Source organism: Salmo salar, unplaced genomic scaffold (genome assembly GCF_965601325.2).
Source record: "Salmo salar unplaced genomic scaffold, fSalSal1 ptg000519l, whole genome shotgun sequence".
NCBI lineage: Eukaryota > Metazoa > Chordata > Actinopteri > Salmoniformes > Salmonidae > Salmo > Salmo salar.
In genome coordinates, this window is record NW_027675407.1 from 650333 (window position 1) to 677423 (window position 27091).

General features: G+C 43.5%; 1 protein-coding gene and 1 pseudogene across 1 annotated transcript; one reads left to right on the top strand and one right to left on the bottom strand.

Moving 5' to 3' along the window:
• The first annotated feature begins 8201 nt into the window (after positions 1 to 8201).
• Positions 8202 to 9203, top strand: LOC123723934 (ladderlectin pseudogene; annotated as a pseudogene).
• A 10132-nt stretch (positions 9204 to 19335) lies between these two features.
• LOC145876217 (stonustoxin subunit beta-like) lies at positions 19336 to 24653 on the bottom strand. The gene is made up of 3 exons (XM_082972011.1): positions 24484 to 24653; positions 23009 to 23055; positions 19336 to 22524 (listed from the first exon to the last, which is right to left on the bottom strand). The coding sequence occupies exons 2-3, from the start codon at positions 23028 to 23030 to the stop codon at positions 21992 to 21994; spliced, it is 555 nt and encodes a 184-aa protein (XP_082828137.1). The 5' UTR covers positions 23031 to 23055; positions 24484 to 24653; the 3' UTR covers positions 19336 to 21991.
• Between the last annotated feature and the right edge of the window lie 2438 nt (positions 24654 to 27091).

The following is a 27091-nucleotide window of genomic DNA, read 5'->3' on the forward strand; positions in this document are numbered from 1 at the left end:
GTACAAAGAAAAGATTACTAGATGAAAAAAACAGATGATTAGTTGGAGGTTCTCTTCCTCCTCCTCCTCCTCTTGGTTCTCCATGTAGCCTCCACAGGCAGGCAGCGCCCTCCAGTGGGTCTGGCAGTAGCTAGATCATTTACATCCCTGTCTTCCTGACGGTATTATACTAATTCTGGTTCTACTGAGTAACTAGATCACATCCCTGTCTTCCTGACTGAATTATACTAATTCTGTTTCTACTGAGTAACTAGATCACCTCTCTGTCTTCCTGACTGTATTATACTAATTCTGTTTCTACTGAGTGTACGAAAAATTAACAACACCTTCCTAATATTGAGTTGCCCCCACCCACCCTTTTGCACTCAGAACAGTCTCAATTCGTTGGGGCATTGGACTCTACAAGGTGTCGAAAGCGTTCCACAGGGATGCTGGCCCATGTTGACTCCAATGCTTCCCACAGTTGTCAAGTTGGCTGGATGTCCTTTGGGTGGTGGACCATTATTGATACACACGGGTAACGGTTGAGCGTCAAAAACCCAGCAGCGTTGCAGTTCTTGACACAAACCAGTGTGCCTGGCACCTACTACCATACCCCGTTCAAAGGAACTTAAATACACGATATATACAAAAGTATGTGAAAACCCCTTCAAAGTAGTGGATTCAGCAATTTCAGACACACGTTGCTGACAGGTCTATAAAATTGAGCACACAGCCATGCAATCTCCATAGACAAACATTGGCAGCAGAATGGCAGTACTGAAGAGCTCAGTGATTTTCAACTTGGCACCGTCATAGGATGCCACCTTTCCAACAAGTCAGTTTGTCAAATGTCTGCCCTGCTAGAGCTGCCCTGGTCAACTGTAAGTGCTGTTATAGTGAAGTGGAAACGTCTAGGAGCAACAACGGCTCAGCCGCGAAGTGGTAGGCCACACAAGCTCAGAGAACGGGACCACTGAGTGCTGAAGCGCGTAGCACATAAAAAAGCATTCTCAGTTGCAACACTCACTGCTGAGTTTCAAACGGTCTCTGGAAACAACGTCAGCAGAAGAACTGTTAGTCGGGAGCTTCATGAAATTGGTTTCCATGGTAGAGAACCCACACACAAGCCAAAAATCACTGCAAATCAAAGTGTCGGCTGGAGTGGTGTAAATCTTGCCGCCATTGGACTCTGGAGCAGTGAAACATGTATTCTGGAGTGATTAATCACGTTTCACAATCTGGCAGTCCGACGGACGAATCTGGGTTTGGTGGATGCCAGGAGAACGCTACCCCAATGCATAGTGCCAAATGTAAAGTTTGGTGAAGGAGGAATAAGGATCTTGGGCTGTTTTTCAGTTTCGGGCTAGGCCCCTTAGTTTCAATGAAGGGAAATCTTAAAGCTACAGTATTCAATGGCATTCTAGACGATTCTGTGCTTTGTGGCAACAGTTTGGGGAAGGCCCTTTCCTGTTTCAGCATGATAATGCCCCTGTGCATAAAGCAAGGTCAATACAGAAATGGTTTGTCAAGATCGACGTGGAAGAACTTGACTGGCCTGCAAACCTCAACCCACCTCAACCCCATTGAACACATTTGGGATGAATTGGAACACTGACTGCGAGCCAGGCCTAATTGCCCAACATCAGTGCCCAACATCAATAATGTTTGTGGCTGAATGGAAGAAAGTCTCCGCAGCAATGTTCCAACATCTAGCAGCAAATGGGGGAACCAACTCCATGTCAAAGCCCATGATTTTGGATTGAGATGTTCTATGAGCATGTGTCCACATACTTTTTGTAGTGTATTTTATCTTGCCCATTCACAGTCCGAATGACACACACACAATCCATGTCTCAATTGTCTCAAGACTCCAAAAACCATTTTTTAACCTGTCTCCTCTCATTTATCTACACTGATTGAAGTGGATTTAAAAAGTAACATCAATAAGGGATCAAAGCTTTCACCTGGTCAGTCTGTCATAATGTTTTGTACACTCAGTGTCTGACAGGATTGGATGTTTATTTTATTAAATGATTTTAGTCATTTAGCAGACGCTCTTATTCAGAGTGACTTACAGGAGAAATTACGGTTAAGTGCCTTGCTTAAGGGCACACCGGCAGGTTTTTCACCATGTTGGCTTGGGGATTTGAACTGCTGTTAACCGCTAGGCTACCTGCCACCCTATGCATGCAATGTCAATGTTGTTTGACTTGTTTGTGTATCAGCACATTGACCTAGTCTCACTGCAACACTGCGTCCATGTTGCTTGACACAGGCGTTTTCAAAGAACCTTTAGTCAAGGTGAGCTTCGCTCCCACTCAGTCTGTCTTATCAGACTTCCTGGTCTAACTGATTAACTTAATACTCAAACCTTATTGGCCGTTGAAAAGATTCAGTGGAACTCCCAGGGAGGGTTGGGGCACGTCTTTCAAACTTCCAAAATTATTTATTTTATTAGACTTTTTATTTTATTAGAACATTCAAAAGTACAACAGTAAGGCTACAATTTATACGATGACATTACAGTGATAGTTCAGCGATTTGAAATATTTAGATATTTGTTTCCTTACCATGAAAGCAGTCTATGGATAAGGAATCGGAGTGACTGCAATCCACAGTCAGAGTGACTGCAAGATCCACCCCCACACGGGAATATTTACCGTGCACCCACCTCCCACACAGGAACATTTACCCTGCACCCCACCTCCCACAGAGGAACATTTACCCTGCACCCCACCTCCCACACAGGAACATTTACCCTGCACCCCACCTCCCACAGAGGAACATTTACCCTGCACCACACCTCCCACACACAGGAACATTTACCCTGCACCCCACCTCCCCCACAGGAACATTTACCCTGCATCCCACCTCCCCCACAGGAACATTTACCCTGCACCCCACCTCCCCCACAGGAACATTTACCCTGCACCCCACCTCCCCCACAGGAACATTTACCCTGCACCCCACCTCCCCCACACAGGAACATTTACCCTGCACCCCACCTCCCACACAGGAACATTTACCCTGCACCCCACCTCCCCCACACAGGAACATTTACAAAGCACCCTCACCTCCCACACAGGAACATTTACCCTGCACCCCACCTCCCACACAGGAACATTTACCCTGCAACCCACCTCCCACACAGGAACATTTACCCTGCACCCCACCTCCCCCACACAGGAACATTTACCCTGCACCCTACCTCCCACACAGGAACATTTACCCTGCACCCCACCTCCCCCACACAGGAACATTTACCCTGCACCCCACCTCCCCCACACAGGAACATTTACCCTGCACCCCCACCTCCCACACAGGAACATTTACCCTGCACCCCACCTCCCACACAGGAACATTTACCCTGCACCCCACCACCCCCACACAGGAACATTTACCCTGCACCCCACCTCCCACACACAGGAACATTTACCCGGCACCCCTCCTCCCCCACAGGAACATTGACCCTGCACCCCACCTCCCCCACAGGAACATTTACCCTGCACCCCACCTCCCACACAGGAACATTTACCCTGCACCCCACCTCCCCCACACAGGAACATTTACCCTGCACCCCACCTCCCCCACACAGGAACATTTACCCTGCACCCCACCACCCCCACACAGGAACATTTACCCTGCACCCCACCTCCCACACACAGGAACATTTACCCGGCACCCCACCTCCCCCACAGGAACATTTACCCTGCACCCCACCTCCCCCACAGGAACATTTACCCTGCACCCCACCTCCCACACAGGAACATTTACCCTGCACCCCACCTCCCCCACACAGGAACATTTACCCTGCACCCCACCTCCCCCACACAGGAACATTTACCCTGCACCCAACCTCCCATACAGGAACATTTACCCTGCACCCAACCTCCCATACAGGAACATTTACCCTGCACCCAATCTCCCACACAGGAACATTTACCCTGCAACCCACCTTCCACACAGGAACATTTACCCTGCACCCAACCTCCCATACAGGAACATTTACCCTGCACCCAACCTCCCACACAGGAACATTTACCCTGCACCCAACCTCCCATACAGGAACATTTACCCTGCACCCAACCTCCCACACAGGAACATTTACCCTGCAACCCACCTCCCAATGGACATTTATAATTGTTAAAAGGTAAATATGTATTATTATGTTTTATTACTGTTTCATTCACTTCTCACTTCAGCCGCCACCCTGCCCCCACCACCCAATGGAAATTAGACTGTTACCCTGCCCCCACCACCCAATGGAAATTAGACTGTTACCCTGCCCCCACCACCCAATGGAAATTAGACTGTTACCCTGCCCCCACCACCCAATGGACATTACAGACTGTTACCCAACCCCACCACGCAATGGAAATTAGACTGTTACCCTGCCCCCACCACCCAATGGAAATTAGACTGTTACCCTGCCCCCACCACCCAATGGAAATTAGACTGTTACCCTGCCCCCACCACCCAATGGACATTACAGACTGTTACCCTGTTACCCTGCCCCCACCACCCAATGGACATTACAGACTGTTACCCTGCCCCCACCACCCAATGGACATTACAGACTGTTACCCTGCCCCCACCACCCAATGGTAATTTATAATTGCTACAGTTGTAAATGTGTGTATATTATTATTACTATTATTATTATTATGTCTCATTCACTTCTCTTTTTATTTATTACATGTTTACCTGCACTGTTGATCCCGGTGTATAAGATTTTCACTGTACCCTGCAATTACATCTCCATCCCAAGTGTACTAAACTCATCTAAAACTTTCACAACTGTCTGACTAAGAACATCTGTATGAAAACCAAATTAAAGATTTAAAAAACAACTGATGATGCTATATGAAAATAAATTGGTGGAGGAGATAAACCATAAACCTAAATTGAGAAACTTGTGTGACAGAAAGGTTATGTCCACCCTACAGCCAGAGATCACTATGTACTCAGGTAAGAACAGGGATATTGCCCCTCCATGTGTCAGCAGGCCGGTATTAGAGATCACTATGTACACAGGTAAGAACAGGGATATTGCCCCTCCATGTGTCAACAGGCCGGTATTAGAGATCTGTCACGTCCTGACCAGTAGAGGGTGTAGTTGGGTCAGGACGTGGCAGAAGGGAGTGAGTATTTTATTGTTTCATTTAATTTTGGCCGTGTGACTTCCAATCAAGCACAGCTGTAGAGGGTTGTGGTTGATTGGGAGTCACACATAAGTTGCCTACGTTTCCGTTGTGTTTCGTGGGTAATTGTGCTTGTCACTGTTGTTGCACCTGACAGGACTGTGTTGGCTGTCAGTTTTGTTGTTTTGTGGTTTTGTGAATTGCATAGTGTTCGTAACATTAAAAATGACGAACCCTAACTCCGCCGCATTTTGGTCCACTTCTTCCGTAGACAGCCGTTACAAGATCACTATGTACACAGGTAAGAACAGGGATATTGCCCCTCCGTGTGTCAACAGGCCGGTATTATAATTGTAGAGGAGAGACTTTGTAACTATTGTGACCTCGAAGAGGTAGAGAATGAAATTCAGTCAATACTTTATTGGCCTTTAAAAGACGATATACAGGTGTTTCTATTCCAGAAAGCCACTAGGTGGTAGGGCCTGGGAGAACCCTGGTGTTATTTGGCTGATCGAAAAAGAAAACCTGAAAGTTTTTTTTGTCCATTCTATATTCATGTTTGCTAATTTGTTTGATAAATCCTGGAATTAGCAAAAAAGGCCAACCTTTAATTAAATTACATATTTATGTAACCGGTGTGAAATGGCTAGCTAGTTAGCGGGGTGCGCGCTAATAGCGTTTCAATAGGTGGCGTCACTCGCTCTGAGACCTTGAAGTAGTTGTTCCCCTTGTTCTGCAAGGGTTGCGGCTTTTGTGGAGCAATGGGTAACGATGCTTTGGGGGTGTCAGTTATTGATGTGTGCAGAGGGTCCTTGGTTCGAGGCGAGGAGACAGACGGATGCTATACTGTTACATTTAGTTCTAAGTGTATATCAAGTCCACGTACGTATGGATTGTGCATAGGCTTGTATATCTTTCACATTTGAATTCTTTCTTGGGGGCCCGACCGGGTTTAAATGCTTTTTCAGTTTCATTCATTTGTATTTATACATCTGTATTCATTAATTGTAGTTTTTGCTGCTAAAAGGTTATTGTTATTGCCAGGACAACCTTATTATCATGTTGATTCTTCGTATTCGGTGGGGGGAGCTGCAACTCAATATTAGGAAGGTGTTCTTAATGTTTTGTACAGTGTTGAGTGTGAAAACCCAACAGCATTGCAGTTCAAATCAAAATTTTTTTGTCACATACACATGGTTAGCAGATGTTAATGCGAGTGTAGCGAAATGCTTGTGCTTCTAGTTCCGACAATGCAGTAATAACCAACGAGTAATCTAACCTAACAATTCACAACAACTACCTTATATACACAACTACCTTATATACACAACTACCTTATACACACAAGTGTAAAGGGATGAAGAATATGTACATAAAAATATATGAATGAGTGAGTGATGGTACAGAACAGCATAGGTAAGATGTAGTAGATGGTATCGAGTACAGTATATACATATGAGATGAGTAATGTAGGGTATGAAAACATTATATAAAGTGGATTTTTTTTTTAAATCGGCTGGAGTTGAGTCATTATGTTGGCAGCAAACACTCAATGTTAGTGATGGCTGTTTAACAGTCTGATGGCCTGGAGATAGAAGCTGTTTTTCCAGTCTCTCGGTCCCAGCTTTGATGCACCTGTACTGACCTCGCCTTCTGGATGGTAGCGGGGTGAACAGGCAGTGGCTCGGGTGGTTGTTGTCCTTGATGATCTTTTTGGCCTTCCTGTGACATCGGGTGGTGTAGGTGTCCTGGAGGGCAGGTAGTTTGTCCCCGGTGATGCGTTGTGCAGACCTCACTACCCTCTGGAGCGCCTTACGGTTGTGGGCGGAGCAGTTGCTGTACCAGGCGGTGATACAGCCAGACAGGACGCTCTCAATTGTGCATCTGTAAAAGTTTGTGAGTGCTTTTGGTGACAAGCCAAATTTCTTCAGCCTCCTGAGGTTGAAGAGGCGCTGCTGCGCCTTCTTCACCACGCTGTCTGTTTGGGTGGACCAATTCAGTTTGTCCGTGATGTGTACGCCGAGGAACATAAAACTTACTACCCTCTCCACTACTGTCCCGTCGATGTGGATAGGGGGCTGCTCCCTCAGCTGTTTCCTGAAGTCCACGATCATCTCCTTTGTTTTGTTGACATTGAGTGTAAGGTTATTTTCCTGACACCACACTCCGAGGGCCCTCACCTCCTCCCTGTAGGCTGTCTCGTCATTGTTGGTAATCAAGCCTACCACTGTAGTGTCGTCTGCAAACTTGATGATTGAGTTGGAGGCGTGCATGGCCACAAGTTCTTGACAGGAACAGGTACATCTGGCACCTACTATCATACCCCGTTCAAAGGCCTTAAATCTATTGTCTCCCCTCTGAATGGCAACACACACAATCCATCTCTCAGTTGTCTCAAGGCCCTTAAATCTATTGTCTCCCCCTCTGAATGGCAACACACACAATCCATCTCTCAGTTGTCTCAAGGCTCCAAAATCATTGAACCTGTCTCCTCACATTAATCTACACTGATTGAAGTGGATTTAACAAGTGACATTAATAAGGGATCACAGCTTTCACCTGGATTCACCTGGTCAGTCTAGGTCATGGAAAGAGCAGGTGACCTTAATGTTTTGTACACTCAGTGTATATTTGCCACAAGGATTACGAAACATTTCCCATTAGGATGTGGAATCGGTGTCAACATGTTTTTTTGGGGGGTAATTTTGGAATCAGTGTCAGCATGTTTTTTGTACATTGTCCTTGTGGCTTGGTGAGCCACAAGTATTTATTTATTTGTGTTTGTGTGTTCTTGGCTTTTGAATGGTTTCAAATAGGATCACACCACATGCATGGTTATAGTTTGTGGGCTGGTATAGGGCTGTGTGTGTAAGTAGTGGAACTAGGTGCATCACCTGACTAAAGATGTCAGAAGGTTTCTGTAATGTACTCTATATTTGGCAGAAGGATGAGGCTACATTTCCCAATAGGATCTAGATTCAGAGTAAACATGTTTTTTGGTACTTTGTCCTTGTGGCTTGATGAGCTACACGTATAAAAGCGTTCCTCTTTCTCAAGCTGAACAGAACCTACAGACTACCACCTGTGATTCCTTCTCTGACAGGAAAATATTACCATGGAGAAGTTGGCCATCCTTCTGCTTCTGAGTGCTGCCATTGCACTGGGCGACACAAACCTGACCCAGCTCCTTGGTTTAGAACCCTTACTGAAGACTGAGGAGGAACAGACTGCTCCTGTTGAGGCTCAGGTAGCAGCAGTGCAGGAGGGGACAAAGGAAAGTTCATGTCCTTCAGACTGGCACACATATGGATCACGCTGTTTCAAGTTTGTCAGCATTCAGCAGTCATGGGCAGATTCCGAGCAAAACTGTTTGGCACTTGGTGGAAACCTAGCATCCGTGCATAACCTTTTAGAGTACCAGTTCATGCAAGCACTGACAAAGGATACCAATGGCATACCTGACACCTGGGTTGGAGGTTTTGATGCAGTCAAGGAGGGCTTATGGATGTGGTCAGATGGGTCCAGATTTGACTACACTAACTGGAACACTGGTGAGCCCAATAACGCTGGAGAAGGAGAGGACTGTCTGCAGATGAACGCTGCAAGTGAGAAGCTCTGGTACGACATGCCCTGTGAGTGGAAGTTTGCATCGCTCTGTTCCAGAAGAATGTAGGCTAGGAAATGACACAGCTACTCTACCTCCCACCTCCAGGGGTCAACAGTCTACACTTCAATACAAAACCAAGATCTGTCACTCACTGCAGCTCACCAACATGACAAATAAAACATGTATTCACAAAAAAGCTATCCACCTATCTAATGATTAGCCAACGAGCCATATCTAACAGTTAGAAATAATGACAGAGGAATTTACAAGAGACAGCAAACAGCAAACATGTAGCTACTGAAAAAACTGCCTTTGAAGTTCAGTGCAGACTTTTATACTAAGTCATGATCTGCTGTTAGCTAGCTACTGTTTAGGTAGGCTAACCTTTCAGGTTAACTAACATTAGGTAAACTTGTGATGAAACTGTGTGATGTTGATGATCCTGCTTTTCAAATTAAAGATAAATGACAAACTATTCAGAGTGTTTTCTTCATTTGCTATTGCTTAACAAGTTGTCATGGCATCAGTTAGTCAATGGTAAGTTATTTTTAAACTAGAATAAAGACAATCTCTCAATGACATGAACCTGCATCACTAAAAATAATACATGATAAAACCTTATCATACTGTTAATTATGAATGAGTAACTCTCTTCCTAACAGACCATTTGTTTCTGAATGGTTTAGATGCAGGAAATTAAAGTTATATAACTATTAACTAACATGAATTATCAGCTTTTTAAAATAATGTATTAATGCATTTTTTTTATGGCTTAGTAAACATGCATACAATGAATAAATACTTAGTAGATATTAAATGAATGATTTTTTTATTCAGGTTAACTAATGCATTAACTAATGTACCCTTATTGTAAAGTGTTACCATTCCCTGTCTTTCATATCTGAGGCTAAATCCATGAGGCTAAGAAATGTGACAGGGAATGTGTCCACAGAGAGAGAGAGAGAGAGAGGGGGAGAGAGAGAGAGAGAGAGAGGGAGAGAGAGGGAGAGAGAGAGAGAGAGAGTGTTATTCTATTTCTCCCCTGAATGAAGGACTGAAGATGCTCTGAGATTAAAAGGCAGAAAAGAATGAAAAGGCGGAGTCACAGGGACGGAGAGTCCCTCACACAACAACGTGACAGCCAGTAGGGCTTTAGGAGGAGGGAGATATGAGGAGGAAGCTGCTTCTATTGGGCAATTGTCGGAGGAAATTCATTTGTGACACCAGGTTATATTAAAATTATACTTCACTTTATTTGCACCTACTACGCTTAAGGCGAGGTTAGCGTATACTGTAGGCTCACTGGTCAACAAGAGCAGGAAAGGACAGGGGACAGCAGAGAAGTACAAGTTGAAGAAAGTGCAGTGTCAGAGACACAAATGAAATAAAAACATCTGCTTTTCTCCATACCGTCATGACAGTAGCAGATATTTCAAAACGTTAAAAACAAATAATTTAAATGACTCTTTATACACAATTCCATTAGAAGCATCAAACTCATAGCTATAAGGCGTTTGGATATGAAGCTTACGTCATGCTTCAGATTGATAGTGAAGTCAGCCTTGAGTGGGTCCTCTCTCACTTTGTTTGTGAGCCTCGAACATCAGACCACTGTCTATTAGAATTTGCAGTTAGAACTGAATAAAAGTATTATTACTACCTTTTAATCTTGTCTTCCTGACTGTATTATACTAATTCTGTTTCTACTGAGTGTACAAAAAATGAACAATACCCTCCTAATATTGAGTTACCCCCGCCCCCCCCTTTTGCACTCAGAACAGTCTCAATTTGTTGGGTCATGGACACTACAAGGTGTCGAAAGCTTCCCCACAGTTGTGTCCAGCTTCCCCACAGTTGTGTCCAGTTGACTGGATGTCCTTTGGGTGGTGGACCATTCTTGATACACACAGGACACTATTGAGTGTGAAAAAACCCAGCAGCGTTGCAGTTCTTGACACAAACCAGTGCTCCTGGCACCTATAACCATACCCCCGTTCAAAGGAACTTAAATACACTATATATACAAAAGTATGTGAACACCCCTTCAAATTTGTGGATTCAGCAATTTCAGACACCTGTTGCTGACAGGTCTATAAAATTGAGCACGCAGCCATGCAATCTCCATAGACAAACATTGGCAGTAGAAAGGCCTTACTGAAGAGCTCAGTGATTTTCAACGTGGCACCGTCATAGGATGCCACCTTTCCAACAAGTCATTTCGTGAAATTTCTGCCCTGCTAGAGGTACCCCCCCCCCCCCCCCCCCCCACCGATCAACTGTAAGTGCTGTTATTGTGAAGTGGAAACGTCTAGGAGCAACAACGGCAGAGATCAATGTGGAAGAACTTGACTGGCCTGCAAACCTCAACCCACCTCAACCCCATCGAACACCTTCGGGATGAATCGGAACGCCGACTGCGAGCCAGGACCTAATCGCCCCAACATCAGTGACCCGACCTCACTAATGCTCTTGTGGCTGAATGGAAGCAAGTCCCCCTGCAGGAATGTACCAACATCTAGCAGCAAAGTGGGGGACCAACTCCATGTCAATGCCCAAGATTTTGGAATGAGATGTTTGATGAGCACGTGTCCACATACTTTTGTAGTGTATTTCGATCTTGCCCATTCACACTCTGAATGACACACACACACACAATCCATGTCTCAATTGTCTCAAGCATTTTGTTTTACCTGTCTCCTCCCCTTCTTCATCTACACTGATTGAAGTGGATTTATTAACAAGTGACATCAATAAGGGATCGAAGCTTTCACCTGGATTCACCTGGTCTGTCTAATGTCATGGAAAGAGAAGGCGTTCTTAATGTTTTGTACATTCAGTGACGCTGTTATAATAACCAAACAGTTGGAATAAAACAAATATTGATGATGTAAACTGGGAGTACAAAACATTAAGAACACCTTCCTAATATTGAGTTGCACCCCTTTTTGCCCTCAGAACGGCTTCAATTCGTCGGGGCATGGATAAGGTGTTCCATGGGGATGCTGGGGCCATGTTGACCCTACTGCTTCCCCACAGATGTGTCCAGTTGGCTGGATGTCCTTTGGGTGTTGGACCAGTCTTGATACACACGGGGAAAATGTTGAGAGTGAAAAACCCAGCAGCGTTGCAGTTCTTGACACTCAAACCAATCTTTTGTGTTGCCCATTCACCCTCTGAATGGCACACACACACAATCCATTTTCTCAATTGTCTCAAGGCTTTGAAAAAAATTCTTCTTTAACCTCTATGGGCTAGGTGGGACGCTAGCGTGCCACCCGTGGTGCACTCCATCAACAGCAGGTGCATTTCAAGAGCGGCAAATTTGAATCCAAATAAATGTCAAAATTCAAATTTTTCAAAAATACAACTATTTTACACCATTTGAAAGATAAACATCTCCTTAATCTAACCACGTTTTACGATTTCAAAAAGGTTTTACGGCGAAAGCATAAATTTAGAGTATGTTAGGACAGTACATTTACAAGAGTTGTGTGTAATGTTTTGTCAAGTCAAAGACAGGGTCACCAAAACCATAAAACCAGCTAAAATGATGCACTAACCTTTTACAATCTCCATCAGATGACACTCCTAGGACATTATGTTAGACAATGCATGCATTTTTAGTTCTATCAAGTTCATATTTATATCCAAAAACAGCGTTTTACTATGGCATTGATGTTGAGGAAATCGTTTCCCTCCAATAACCGGCAGTCAAGTCAGCGTCACAAATTAAATAATTAAAATTAGAAAACATTGGTAAAATATTATATTGTCATTTAAAGAATTATAGATTTACATCTCTTGAACGCAATCAACTTGCCAGATTTAAAAATAACCTTACTGGGAAATCACACTTTGCAATAATCTGAGCACTGCGCCCAGAAAAATACGCGTTGCGATACAGACTAGACGTCATGTTGGGGAGATCTAAAATCGAAAATACTATGTAAATAATCCATTACCTTTGATTCTCTTCATCAGATGTCACTTCCAGGTATCACAGGTCCATAACGAATGTAGTTTTGTTCAAAAAAACTCATCATTTATGTCCAAAAATCTCCGTCTTGTTAGCACATGATCTAAGCCAGCCGGACTTCTCGTCATGAACGAGGGGAAAAAATATATTTCCGTTCGTTCAAACATGTCAAACGTTGTATAGCATAAATCATTAGGGCCTTTTTTAACCAGAACATGAATAATATTCAAGGTGGACGAATGCATACTCTTTTATAACGTATTGGAACGAGGGTACCCAACATGAACTCGCGCGCCAGGTGTCTAATGGGACATCATCGTTCCATGGCTCTTGTTCGGTCAGATCTCCCTCCAGAAGACTCAAAACACTTTGTAAAGGCTGGTGACATCTAGTGGAAGCAATAGGAAGTGCCAAAATATTCCTCAGCCCCTGTGTTTTTCAATGGGATAGGTTTAAAGTCAATACAACACATCAGGTATCCACTTCCTGTCAGAAAATGTCTCAGGGTTTTGCCTGCCAAATGAGTACTGTTATACTCACAGACACCATTCAAACAGTTTTAGAAACTTTAGAGTGTTTTCTATCCATATATAATAAGTATATGCATATTCTAGTTACTGGGTAGGATTAGTAACCAGATTAAATCGGGTAAAAAATTTTTATCCAGACGTGCAAATGCTGCCCCCTAGCCCTAACAGGTTAACCCATCTCTTCTCTTTCATCTACAATGATTGAAGTGGATGTAACAAGTGACATCAATAAAGGATCAAAGCTTTAACCTGGTAAGTCTGTCATGGAAAGATTTGTCCACTCGGTGTATGTCATGGAAAGTTTTGTCCACTCAGTGTATGACAGGATTGGATGTTTATATATATTTTTTAATGATTTTAGTCATTTAGCAGACGCTCTTATTCAGAGTGACTTACAGGAGAAATTACGGTTAAGTGCCTTGCTTAACCTCTCTAGGGTAGGGGGCAGTATTTTCACATCCGGATAAAAAACGTACCCGATTTAATCTGGTTATTCCTACTGCACAGAAACTAGAATATGTATATAATTGTTTGATTTGGATAGAAAACACCCTAAAGTTTCTAAAACTGTTTGAATGGTGTCTGTGAGTATTACAGAACTCATATGGCAGGCAAAAACCTGAGAAGATTCTGTACAGGAAGTGCCCTCTCTGACCATTTCTTGGCCTTCTACACTCTCTTTATTGAAAACAAAGGATCTCTGCTGTAACGTGACACTTCCTAAGGCTCCCATAGGCTCTCAGAAGGTTGAATGATGACTTTGCAGTCTCTGGCTGAAAAACGGTAGACTTAGGTTAAGTATATAGGATATATTCTAAGCCAACAGGACAGGAATATATGACATCTGTGGTGATCATGAAGAGTATGGAGATACATTTAAGTAGCTATGGAATCATCTCAGGGATTACTATTATAAGACATGTGGATTTTTCTAAAATACATGAGAGCCTTGTGTCAAAAGGGTGGGCCAGGAGGAGAGCAAGATAGAGAGCAGAAGGTAAGAATCCCATAATAAGTCAGGATTGAGAGAAGATAGAAGTGATACAGAATTGTTAGATAACAGTTACTGAGTGGAGAGCAGCATAGGTAAGTTATAGGCAGGTATAGATGAAAACTGAATTGTAGAAGTGAGAACTTAACCTGGGGTCCACTTAGACGTGAGGCCTGATTAACCTCTTACATCTAGACGTTCCGCTAGCGGAACACCTGCTCCAATATCCAATGATAGGCGTGGCGCGAATTACAAATTCCTCAAAAATACAAAAACTTCAATTTTTCAAACATATGACTATTTCACAGAATTTTAAAGACAAGACTCTCCTTTATCTAACCACACTATCCGATTTCAAAAAGGCTTTACAGCGAAAGCAAAAAATTAGATTATGTCAGCAGAGTACCAAGCCAGAAATAATCAGACACCCATTTTTCAAGCTAGCATATAATGTCACAAAAACCCAGAAGACAGCTAAATGCAGCACTAACCTTTGATGATCTTCATCAGATGACACACCTAGGACATTATGTTATACAATACATGCATGTTTTGTTCAATCAAGTTCATATTTATATAAAAAAAACTGCTTTTTACATTAGCATGTGACGTTCAGAACTAGCATACCCCCCGCAAACTTCCGGAGGAATTTGCTAACAATTTACTAAATTACTCACGATAAACGTTCACAAAAAGCATAACAATTATTTTAAGAATTATAGATACAGAACTCCTCTATGCACTCGCTATGTCCGATTTTAAAATAGCTTTTCGGTGAAAGCACATTTTGCAATATTCTGAGTAGATAGCTCGCCATCACGGGCTAGCTATTTAGACACCCACCAAGTTTGGCCCTCACCAAACTCAGATTTACTATAAGAAAAATTGGATTACCATTGCTGTTCTTCATCAGAATGCACTCCCAGGACTTCTACTTCAATAACAAATGTTGGTTTGGTTCCAAATAATCCATAGTTATATCCAAATAGCGGCATTTTGTTCGTGCGTTCAAGACACTATCCGAAGAGTTACGAAGGGTGACGTGCCCGGTGCTTTTCGTGACAAAAATTTTAAAAATATTCCATTACCGTACTTCGAAGCATGTCAAACGCTGTTTAAAATAAATTTTTATGCGATTTTTCTCGTAAAAAAGCGATAATATTCCAACTGGGAGTCGTTGTTTTCGTTCAAAGACTGAAAATAAAAACATGGGGTCTTCTCTGCACGCGCCCCCAGTCTCATTGTTCTCAGATCGACCACTATCCAAATGCGCTACTGTTTTTCAGCCATGGCCTGCAAAGTCATCATTCACCGTTCCGCCACCTTCTGAGAGCCTATGGGAGCTGTAGGAAGTGTCACGTTACAGCAGAGATCCTCCGTTTTCAATAAAGAGAGTGTAGAAGGCCAAGAAATGGTCAGAGAGGGCACTTCCTGTAAGGAATCTTCTCAGGTTTTGGCCTGCCAAATGAGTTCTGTTATACTCACAGACACCATTCAAACAGTTTTAGAAACTTTGGAGTGTTTTCTATCCAAAGCTAATAATTATATGCATATTCTAGTTTCTGGGCAGGAGTAATAATCAGATTAAATCGGGTACTTTTTTTTATCCGGCCGTGAAAATACTGCCCACCATCCATAACAAGTTAACAAGCGATGACCACTCCACTACCATTGTCAACTACCTCCTCACATGAACTGGAAGCCACGTCTCATGTGGCCCACTCATCCACTGGCACATTGAATGTTTCCTCTCCAAGCACTGTGAGGGAACCCCTGTCAATTTTCTCTCATTACTTTATGTAGAGTCAATCACAAAGACATTATTACACATCTATGATTTTACTCCTTGCTTGGACTAACTCATTCTTAGCTCTTTTGTCTCACTGTGTAGTGTGTTGTGTTATTGTCTTCCCAGTCAAATCCTGTCCTGCACTGGTCAAGCCTCTGAACACCTCAACTCATGCCTCATACCCTCATTCAATCACTGCTGTGATCCCTTCCCAAAACTGGTGTAAGTAGCCCTCTCATTCCTATTCCCCATAATATTGTACTATAAGTGTCTTTATTAAATGCTTTAGGTTAAAATAATTACTCTTTGACGATTTTAGAAACACATTTTGACGTCTCTGTGGGTCTCCCATCCTCCTCAACAACAGAAATGTCTAATAACGTCTAATACAATTCATCATTAATAATTCTGCAAGTTTTCTGTGTTCATTAGCCTGATTCTACTCACTGTGGTAGTGTGGAAGTGTTCAGCTGTATTATTTGGCCTGTGGTCCTGTTGTCCCCAGTCCCATCGGTGAAGATAATGTCTTAATTGAGCTTCTTGTCTGTGACTGAGATACGTAATCTGCACATTTACTAAAACGTCAGCTCTCATCTCTCCCAATGTTCTCAATGTCAAACCATGAAGGCCGGGTATTTTTTTTTCATGATTGCAACCCAGGTCATTTTAGTCGGCTGGCCCTCGCTACATATTCGTCGCCAGACCCACTGGCTCCAGGTCATCTATAAGTCTTTACTAGGTAAAGCTCCGCCTTATCTCAGCTCACTGGTCACGATAACAACACCCACCCGTAGCATGAGCTCCAGCAGGTACATCTCACTGGTCATCCCCAAAGCCAACACCTCCTTTGGCCGCCTTTCCTTCCAGTTCTCTGCTGCCAATGACTGGAACGAATTGCAAAAATCGCTGAAGCCGGAGACTTATATTTCCCTCACTAACTTTAAACATCAGCGATCTGAGCAGCTAACCAATCGCTGCAGCTGTACATAGGCCATGTGTAAATAGCCCACCCAATCTACCTACCTTATCCCCATATTGTTTTTATTTACTTTGCTGCTTTTTTGCACACCAGTATCACTACTTACACACCATCATCTGCTCATCATCATCTGCTCATCTTTCACTCCAGTGTTAATCTGCTAAATTGTGATTACTTTGCTACTACGGCCTATTTATTGCCATACCTCCTCACGCCATTTGCACACACTGTATATAGACTTTCTTTTTTCTTTTGTGTTGACTGTACGCTTGTTTATTCCATGTAACTCTGTGGTGTTGTTTCTGTCGCACTGCTTTGCTTTATTCTTGGCCAGGTCGCAGTTGTAAATGAGAACTTGTTCTCAACTGGCCTACCTGGTTAAATAAAGGTGAAATAATAAAAATAAAAAGATGCTATATCATAATGAATCAGATTACATGGAGAAGGGGGACCTGATCCTAGATGATAATGAATCAGATTACATGGAGAGGGGGGACCTGATCCTAGATTATAATGAATCAGATTACATGGAGAGGGGGACCTGATCCTAGATCATAATGAATCAGATTACATGGAGAGGGGGACCTGATCCTAGATTATAATGAATCAGATTACATGGAGAGGGGGGGACCTGATCCTAGATCATAATGAATCAGATTACATGGAGAGGGGGACCTGATCCTAGATTATAATGAATCAGATTACATGGAGAGGGGGACCTGATCCTAGATCATAATTAATGATCAGTTGGTGAGGGTAGACTTGGAGGCTGCTTACCTGACATGAAGTCTTTTATTTTTCATGTCCTATCCCCTACCTTCCCTATCCCCCCTCCTCTCCCCTACCTTCCCTATACCCCCTCCTCTCCCCTACCTTCCCTATACCCCCTCCTCTCCACTACCTTCCCTATACCCCCTCCTCTCCCCTACCTTCCCTATACCCCCCTCCTCTCCCCTACCTTCCCTATACCCCCCTCCCCTACCTTCCCTATACCCCCCCTCCTCTCCTTTACCTTCCCTATACCCCCCTCCTCTCCCCTACCTTCCCTATAACCCCCTCCTCTCCCCTACCTTCCCTATACCCCCCTCCTCTCCCCTACCTTCCCTATACCCCCCCCCCCATTATGTTGGACCATCATGTTTATTTGTTTGAATCTTGTCTTTGTTTGTGATCAGGTTAGAAGAGAATGACTCCTCAACCCAAGAGGCCCTGGAGCAGCTGTGATCAGGTTAGAAGAGAATGACTCCTCAACCCAAGAGGCCCTGGAGCAGCTGTGATCAGGTTAGAAGAGAATGACTCCTCAACCCAAGAGGCCCTGGAGCAGCTGTGATCAGGTTAGAAGAGAATGACTCCTCAACCCAAGAGGCCCTGGAGCAGCTGTGAGAGAGCAGCAGTGTGGAAGCATTTGGGGAAATTTAAAGAAGGTTTCCTGGAAAAGAGGATTGACTGTTACGTAAAGGGTCAGAGCCACTGATTGGACAAAATATTAAGGATACCTTCCTAATATTGAGGTACGCCTGGTCAGTTTGTCATGGAAAGAAAGGTGTCCTTAATGTTTTGTGTTAATTACATAATAATGATACATTTATGGATTGTTTTATGTAGCCTATTGTTTTCTATTTATTCAACCTGCCATCTACCCACCTGGGGATTGAGGGTTATGAGAGAACCCCCACATTACAAGCTTCTATTTATTCAACCTGCCATCTACCCACCTGGGGACTGAGGGTTATGAGAGAACCCCCACATCACTAGCTTCTCTTTATTCAACCTGCCATCTACCCACCTGGGGACTGAGGGTTATGAGAGAACCCCCACATCACTAGCTTGCATGTTTTGCAGTCTTGTAAAGATAAGGAGGGGACGACTGGAAGGCAGGTTGGCATTTATTGTTATGAATCTTGCCCTGGAGGCAGGTTGGCATTTATTGTCATGAATCTTGCCCTGGAGGCAGGTTAGCATTTATTGTCATGAATCTTGCCCTGGAGGCAGGTTGGCATTTATTGTCATGAATCTTGCCCTGGAGGCAGGTTAGCATTTATTGTCATGAATCTTGCCCTGGAGGCAGTTCAGCAAAGTATTCCCTAGCTGGCACAGGCACAAAGTAATACAATCAGATTTTAATCCTAACCTCAACCCTAACCACACTGCTAATCCTTCCCTTAAATTAAGACCATAAAACAACATTATTTTCAACAGCCATTTCTGACTTTGCAGCTGACATATCTAGAAGAAAAATCTCACAGTTCTGCCTCCAGGTCAAGATTCATGCCAAACGTCAACATGAGACAGGGAGAAGCAATGTAAAAATCAATAACGAAATTGTTTTCACAATTAACATGCTTTTTCTTGTTTCAAGTATGTTTTATTATGAAAAGTACAATATAACCATGTATACTTGTACAACTATGAAGCGTATGTCCACATATAATTGTACAATTGGTTTTTCCAACATAAAAGACAAGAAATGATCACATTGGTATTTTAACGGTGTTATTGTAAGAGTTTAAATGTTTAAACAGAGGATACATCTAAAACAGGATAAAACAAGTGCAGTATGTTGTGAGAATGTTACTTTAACGTCGACTCATAACGTCACACTATAACTTCATGGGAGTCTTGTGGAAAGACTGCATGTTGTTTTGGGTGGATTGAGTGACGTCTTCATCAACATTTTGCAGAATATTCCGGTAGTATTTTCACCTCTTGTTGGCTGCAGACATTCATAAGGAGTTCCAGTAGTTTATTTGCCATTTGCAGGTATTAAAAGTAATACATACACTGTAATTCCTTGTTGGATCTCTCTCACATACAGGACAGTACATACCAGAGGAGGCTGCTGAGGGCAGGACGGCTCATAATAATGTCTGGAACAGAGTGAATGAAATGGAACACATGGAAACCACGTGTTTGATACCATTCCACTTATTCCACTCCAGCCATTACAAGCCTGTCCTCCCTAAATAAGGTCCCACCAACCTCCAGTGGTACAAACACAAACAGTAAAATATATCATAAAAAATGCAAAGTGGTAAAAGATCAGAAAAGGAACCCAAAAGGTTCAGTCATGTTGTAATAGTCTGATGACAACAGTTTAGGTTGATGATTTAACAGGCAGATAGAACTGGGATAGAAGCTGTTCTAGAACCTGTGGTCCAGAAACTGATTTAACAGGCAGATAGAACTGGGATAGAAGCTGTTCTAGAACCTGTGGTCCAGAAACTGATTTAACAGGCAGATAGAACTGGGATAGAAGCTGTTCTAGAACCTGTGGTCCAGAAACTGATTTAACAGGCAGATAGAACTGGGATAGAAGCTGTTCTAGAACCTGTGGTCCAGAAACTGATTTAACAGGCAGATAGAACTGGGATAGAAGCTGTTCTAGAACCTGTGGTCCAGAAACTGATTTAACAGGCAGATAGAACTGGGATAGAAGCTGTTCTAGAACCTGTGGTCCAGAAACTGATTTAACAGGCAGATAGAACTGGGATAGAAGCTGTTCTAGAACCTGTGGTCCAGAAACTGATTTAACAGGCAGATAGAACTGGGATAGAAGCTGTTCTAGAACCTGTGGTCCAGAAACTGATTTAACAGGCAGATAGAACTGGGATAGAAGCTGTTCTAGAACCTGTGGTCCAGAAACTGATTTAACAGGCAGATAGAACTGGGATAGAAGCTGTTCTAGAACCTGTGGTCCAGAAACTGATTTAACAGGCAGATAGAACTGGGATAGAAGCTGTTCTAGAACCTGTGGTCCAGAAACTGATTTAACAGGCAGATAGAACTGGGATAGAAGCTGTTCTAGAACCTGTGGTCCAGAACCTGATTTAACAGGCAGATAGAACTGGGATAGAAGCTGTTCTAGAACCTGTGGTCCAGAAACTGATTTAAGACGTGTGAGTGTCCAGTGTGTGTTTGTCAATTGTGTGTGTTTCAGTGTTTATGTGTGTCAGTGTGTGTGTGTTCAGTGTGTTTGTGTGTGTGTATCCAGTGTGTTTGTGTGTGTGTGTGTGTGTGTGTGTGTGTATCCAGTGTGTTTGTGTGTGTGTATCCAGTGTGTGTGTGTGTGTGTGTGTTCAGTGTGTTTGTGTGTGTGTATCCAGTGTTTGTGTGTGTGTGTATCCAGTGTGTTTGTGTGTGTGTGTATCCAGTGTGTTTGTGTGTGTGTGTATCCAGTGTGTTTGTGTGTGTGTGTATCCAGTGTGTGTGTGTGTGTGTGTATCCAGTGTGTGTGTGTGTGTGTATCCAGTGTGTGTGTGTGTGTGTGTGTGTGTGTATCCAGTGTGTTTGTGTGTGTGTATCCAGTGTGTGTGTCAAGCGTGTGTGTCCAGTGTGTGTGTGTGTGTCCAGTGAGTGTGTGTGTGTCCAGTGAGTGTGTGTGTCCAGTGTGTGTGTGTTTATCCAGTGTGTGTGTGTTTATCCAGTGGGTCCAGTGTGTGTGTGTGTGTGTGTGTGTCCAGTGTGTTTGTGTGTGTCCAGTGTGTGTGTGTGTCCAGTGTGTTTCCAGTGCGTTTGTATGTCCGTTTGAGTGTGTGTATGTCATTCCAGTGTTTGTGTTTGTCCAGTTTAAGTGGGCAGTGTGTGTGTGTGTGTGTGTCCAGTGAGTGTGTGTGTGTATGTGTGTCCAGTGAGTGTGTGTGTGTATGTGTGTCCAGTGAGTGTGTGTGTGTGTGTGTGTGTGTGTGTGTGTGTGTGTGTCCAGTGTGTATGTGTGTGTGTGTGTCCAGTGTGTATGTGTGTCCAGTGTGTATGTGTGTGTGTGTGTCCAGTGTGTGTGTGTTGAGTGTGTGTGTCCAGTGTGTATTTATGTGAGTGTCCAGTGTGTGTGTGTTGAGTGTGTGTGTCCAGTGTGTATTTATGTGAGTGTCCAGTGTGTGTGTGTCCAGTGTGTGTCCAGTGTGTGTGTGTGTGTCCAGTGTGTGTGTGTGTGTGTGTGTGTGTGTGTGTGTGTGTGTGTGTGTGTGTGTGTGTGTGTGTGTGTGTGTGTGTCCAGTTATTATTTCAGGGACACTGAGTCGCCAACATAATGAACTCTAAATCCTGGATAGAGGGGCTCAGTGAATGTGGAGGTGAATGTGATCAGGTGGGTCAGTGTGTCAGAGGAGGCTCTATAGAAGGACAGAGTGCCGGCTGACCAGTCCAGATACACTCCTACTCTGTGGGGGCTGGAGGAGGGGACGTCTATGGTAGTGAGATGATTATTATGCCTGACAGAGTATCTGTTGTCAGAGCAGAACAGACTCCAGGACTTGTCATTGTATCCAAGACAACAGTCCTTACCCCTTCCTCTCCTGCTGATTCCTTTATATGTCACTCCTATACCAGCCCCCATTATCCCACTCCACTCTACCTCCCAGTAACAGCGCCCAGTCAGACCCTCTCTACACAACACCTGTTCACAGTCCTCAAATCTCTCTGGGTGATCAGGATACGGCTGCTCCTCTATCCTACATGTCACCTTTCTGTTCTCCTCAGACAGAGAGAGGAGTCTGTTTACTGTGTTTAGGTCCAGTGTGAGATCACAGACATCTGATGGATGAAACCAGACACAATATTAGAAATCATCATCATTCACATTAGAATGTTAACTCACTTTTCACTAATTCATTTAATGTAGATGTTTCTAGGTATCAAAAGGAGAAGTTAAGGTAACTTGAGACTTGTTGAATGATCATATGTTATACTGTATGGTAATATAATACACACTTATTCACAATAACACGAACATGCCACACACACACACACACACACACACACACCACACACACACACACACACACACACACACACACACACACACACACACACACACACACACACACACACACACACACACACACACACACACACATTGTCATATCAACTCTTTGTAAACGTTGGTGTCCCTGATTTCTGCTTCTGTAGAATTACAGCTGATATTTAATATGACCAAGTCAGTAATGATGGTGGTCTTTGACTTAACTTGAATTAAGACTTATTCTTAGTCATATTCTTCACAGCAGTCAACACTCACATTTTCTAAGTCCAGGTTTCATTCTGTTCTCTCCACCATGTTCCACACTGTAGCGGTAAGCAGAAGAACAGACAGTCATTGAGGGATACACGTGAACACACACACACACACACACACACACAGTCAGCATATAACTTTGTCCACGACACACACACTCACACAGAGTGGAGAGACACAAACACTGGACACACACACACACACACACACACACACAAAACACACACACACACACAACACACAGGACACTCACACAGAGTGGAGAGACACAAACACTGGACACACACACACACACACAGGACACACACACACACACAGGACACACACAGGACACACACACACACACAGGACACGCACACACACACAGGACACACACAGGACACACACACACACACAGGACACGCACACACACACAGGACACGCACACACACACAGGACACGCACACACACACACACAGGACACACACACAGGACACGCACACACACACACAGGAAACACACACACACACAGGACACACACACACACACACACACAGGACACACACACAGGACACACACACAGGACACACGACACACACACAGGACACACACACACACACACACAGGACACACACACACACACACACACACACAGGACACACAGGACACACACACACAGGACACACAGGACATGCACACACACACACAGGACACACAGGACATGCACACACACACACAGGACACACACACACACAGGACACACACACACACACACAGGACACACACACACACGACACACACACAGGACACGCACACAGGACACGCGCGCACACACACACACACACACACACACACACACACACACACACAGGACACACACACAGGACACACACACAGGACACACACACACACAGGACACACACACACACAGGACACACACACACACACACAGGACACACACACACACAGGACACACACACACACACAGGACACACACACACACACAGGACACACACACACACACGACACACACACACACAGGACACTCACACAGAGTGGAGAGACACAAACACAGGACATACACACACACACACACACAGGACATACACACACACACACACACAGGACATACACACACACACACACACACAGGACATACACACACACACAGGACATACACACACACACAGGACATACACACACACACAGGACATACACACACACACAGGACATACACACACACACAGGACATACACACACACACAGGACATACACACACACACAGGACATACACACACACACAGGACATACACACACACACAGGACATACACACACACAGGACAAACACACACACACACACACACACACACACACACAGGACAAACACACACACAGTCAGCATATAACTTTGTCCAAGTGGTGGTCAGAATGTTTGTCTTAACTAGCCTGAAAAGTCCAACATGTCTGATATGAACATTGACATAAACCCTGTACATACTTGAGTTTCCCCAGTCTGCAGTGTGGATCCTCCAGTCCAGCAGAGAGCAGTCTGACTCCTGAGTCTCCTGGGTGATTGTAGCTCAGGTCCAGCTCTCTCAGGTGTGAGGGGTTTGACCTCAGAGCTGAGACCAGAGAAGCACAGCCTTCCTCTGTGACTAGACAGCCTGACAGCCTGCAAAGAGTCAAATCATATTAAAACCACACTGCTATTCTCTGGTGGTGAAAATAGTGGCAGTATATTTCTTCAACATATTCAGATGCATCAGTGTCCTGAAACCTGCCATATCTATTCAGAAATTAATGTATCATATTTTAAATTACAAATTATCAACGTTTTGCCTGCAGATAGAAACATGTATAGTACAAATATTTGAGTAGACTGACCAGACCAGTTTAAAAGCAGTATCAGTCAAAAGACAGACAGTGAGGTATCAGATTTAGATTGTATTGAGTATACAGTCCACACCATATCTATTTTGACAGTGAAGATAACATTTTAAATGTGGCTCTGTACTCCAACATTTTGGATTTCAGATCAAATGTTTCATATGAGGTGACAGTATATAATCCTCCTGTGAATGATAGTTTTTGCCTGCCTCACTAATGATGCCTTTTGCCGTTTCCCTGCCTGTACTGTTGCCTTTTTGGACCCCCTGTGTATGACCTTCTGCCTGCCCCTGGACCCAGCTACCTGCCTCCTCCTGTGGTCCTTTACAATAAACACCTGCTGAGCCCTGCGCTTGAAACCAGCTCTCTGTCTCCCATCGTGTTCATTACAGATGGTGACTGGAGTCATTTTATTTACAAGTGAGTAGATAACATGTTTCTAAACACTACTAAAAGCATCCTGATGATGCCATGATTAAGAAAAATCATGAATGAATCATGAATAATAGTGAGAAAGTTACAGAGACTACAACAAAACATGCTAACCTCTCACCATTACCAATAACAGAGGCTACAACAAAACATGCTAACCTCTCACCATTACCAATAACAGAGGATACAACAAAACATGCTAACCTCTCTCCATTACCAATAACAGAGGATACAACAAAACATGCTAACCTCTCACCATTACCAATAACAGAGGATACAACAAAACATGCTAACCTCTCACCATTACCAATAACAGAGGCTACAACAAAACATGCTAACCTCTCACCATTACCAATAACAGAGGATACAACAAAACATGCTAACCTCTCACCATTACCAATAACAGAGGCTACAACAAAACATGCTAACCTCTCACCATTACCAATAACAGAGGATACAACAAAACATGCTAACCTCTCACCATTACCAATAACAGAGGATACAACAAAACATGCTAACCTCTCACCATTACCAATAACAGAGGCTACAACAAAACATGCTAACCTCTCACCATTACCAATAACAGAGGATACAACAAAACATGCTAACCTCTCACCATTACCAATAACAGAGGCTACAACAAAACATGCTAACCTCTCACCATTACCAATAACAGAGGCTACAACAAAACATGCTAACCCCTCACCATTACCAATAACAGAGGCTACAACAAAACATGCTAACCTCTCACCATTACCAATAACAGAGGCTACAACAAAACATGCTAACCTCTCACCATTACCAATAACAGAGACTACAACAAAACATGCTAACCTCTCACCATTACCAATAACAGAGGCTACAACAAAACATGCTAACCTCTCACCATTACCAATAACAGAGGCTACAACAAAACATGCTAACCTCTCACCATTACCAATAACAGAGGCTACAACAAAACATGCTAACCTCTCACCATTACCAATAACAGAGGCTACAACAAAACATGCTAACATCTCACCATTACCAATAACAGAGGCTACAACAAAACATGCTAACCTCTCACCATTACCAATAACAGAGACTACAACAAAACATGCTAACCTCTCACCATTACCAATAACAGAGGCTACAACAAAACATGCTAACCTCTCACCATTACCAATAACAGAGGCTACAACAAAACATGCTAACCTCTCACCATTACCAATAACAGAGGCTACAACAAAACATGCTAACCTCTCACCATTACCAATAACAGAGGATACAACAAAACATGCTAACCTCTCACCATTACCAATAACAGAGGATACAACAATACATGCTAACCTCTCACCATTACCAACAACAGAGGCTACAACAAAACATGCTAACCTCTCACCATTACCAATAACAGAGACTACAACAAAACATGCTAACCTCTCACCATTACCAATAACAGAGGCTACAACAAAACATGCTAACCTCTCACCATTACCACTAACAGAGGATACAACAAAACATGCTAACCTCTCACTATTACCAATGTATTTATTTATAATCACCTCACATTGTGCTTACTCACTACTTGGTAGATATTCCCTCAGCGAAGTATGGCAGTTCCATGCAGGTTTCCTCACCAAGTCCAAGGCAGCACAGCTACCCATGCAGACAGTACTCCTTAGTAACCGATATCCCCATGGCAACACGAACTCGTTAAGCTTCCCAAGCAATTATCTCCCGGTGTCACACGATGCTAGGCTAACCTCTAGGCTGGCTAATACCTACACGACGAGACGGTAGCTTCA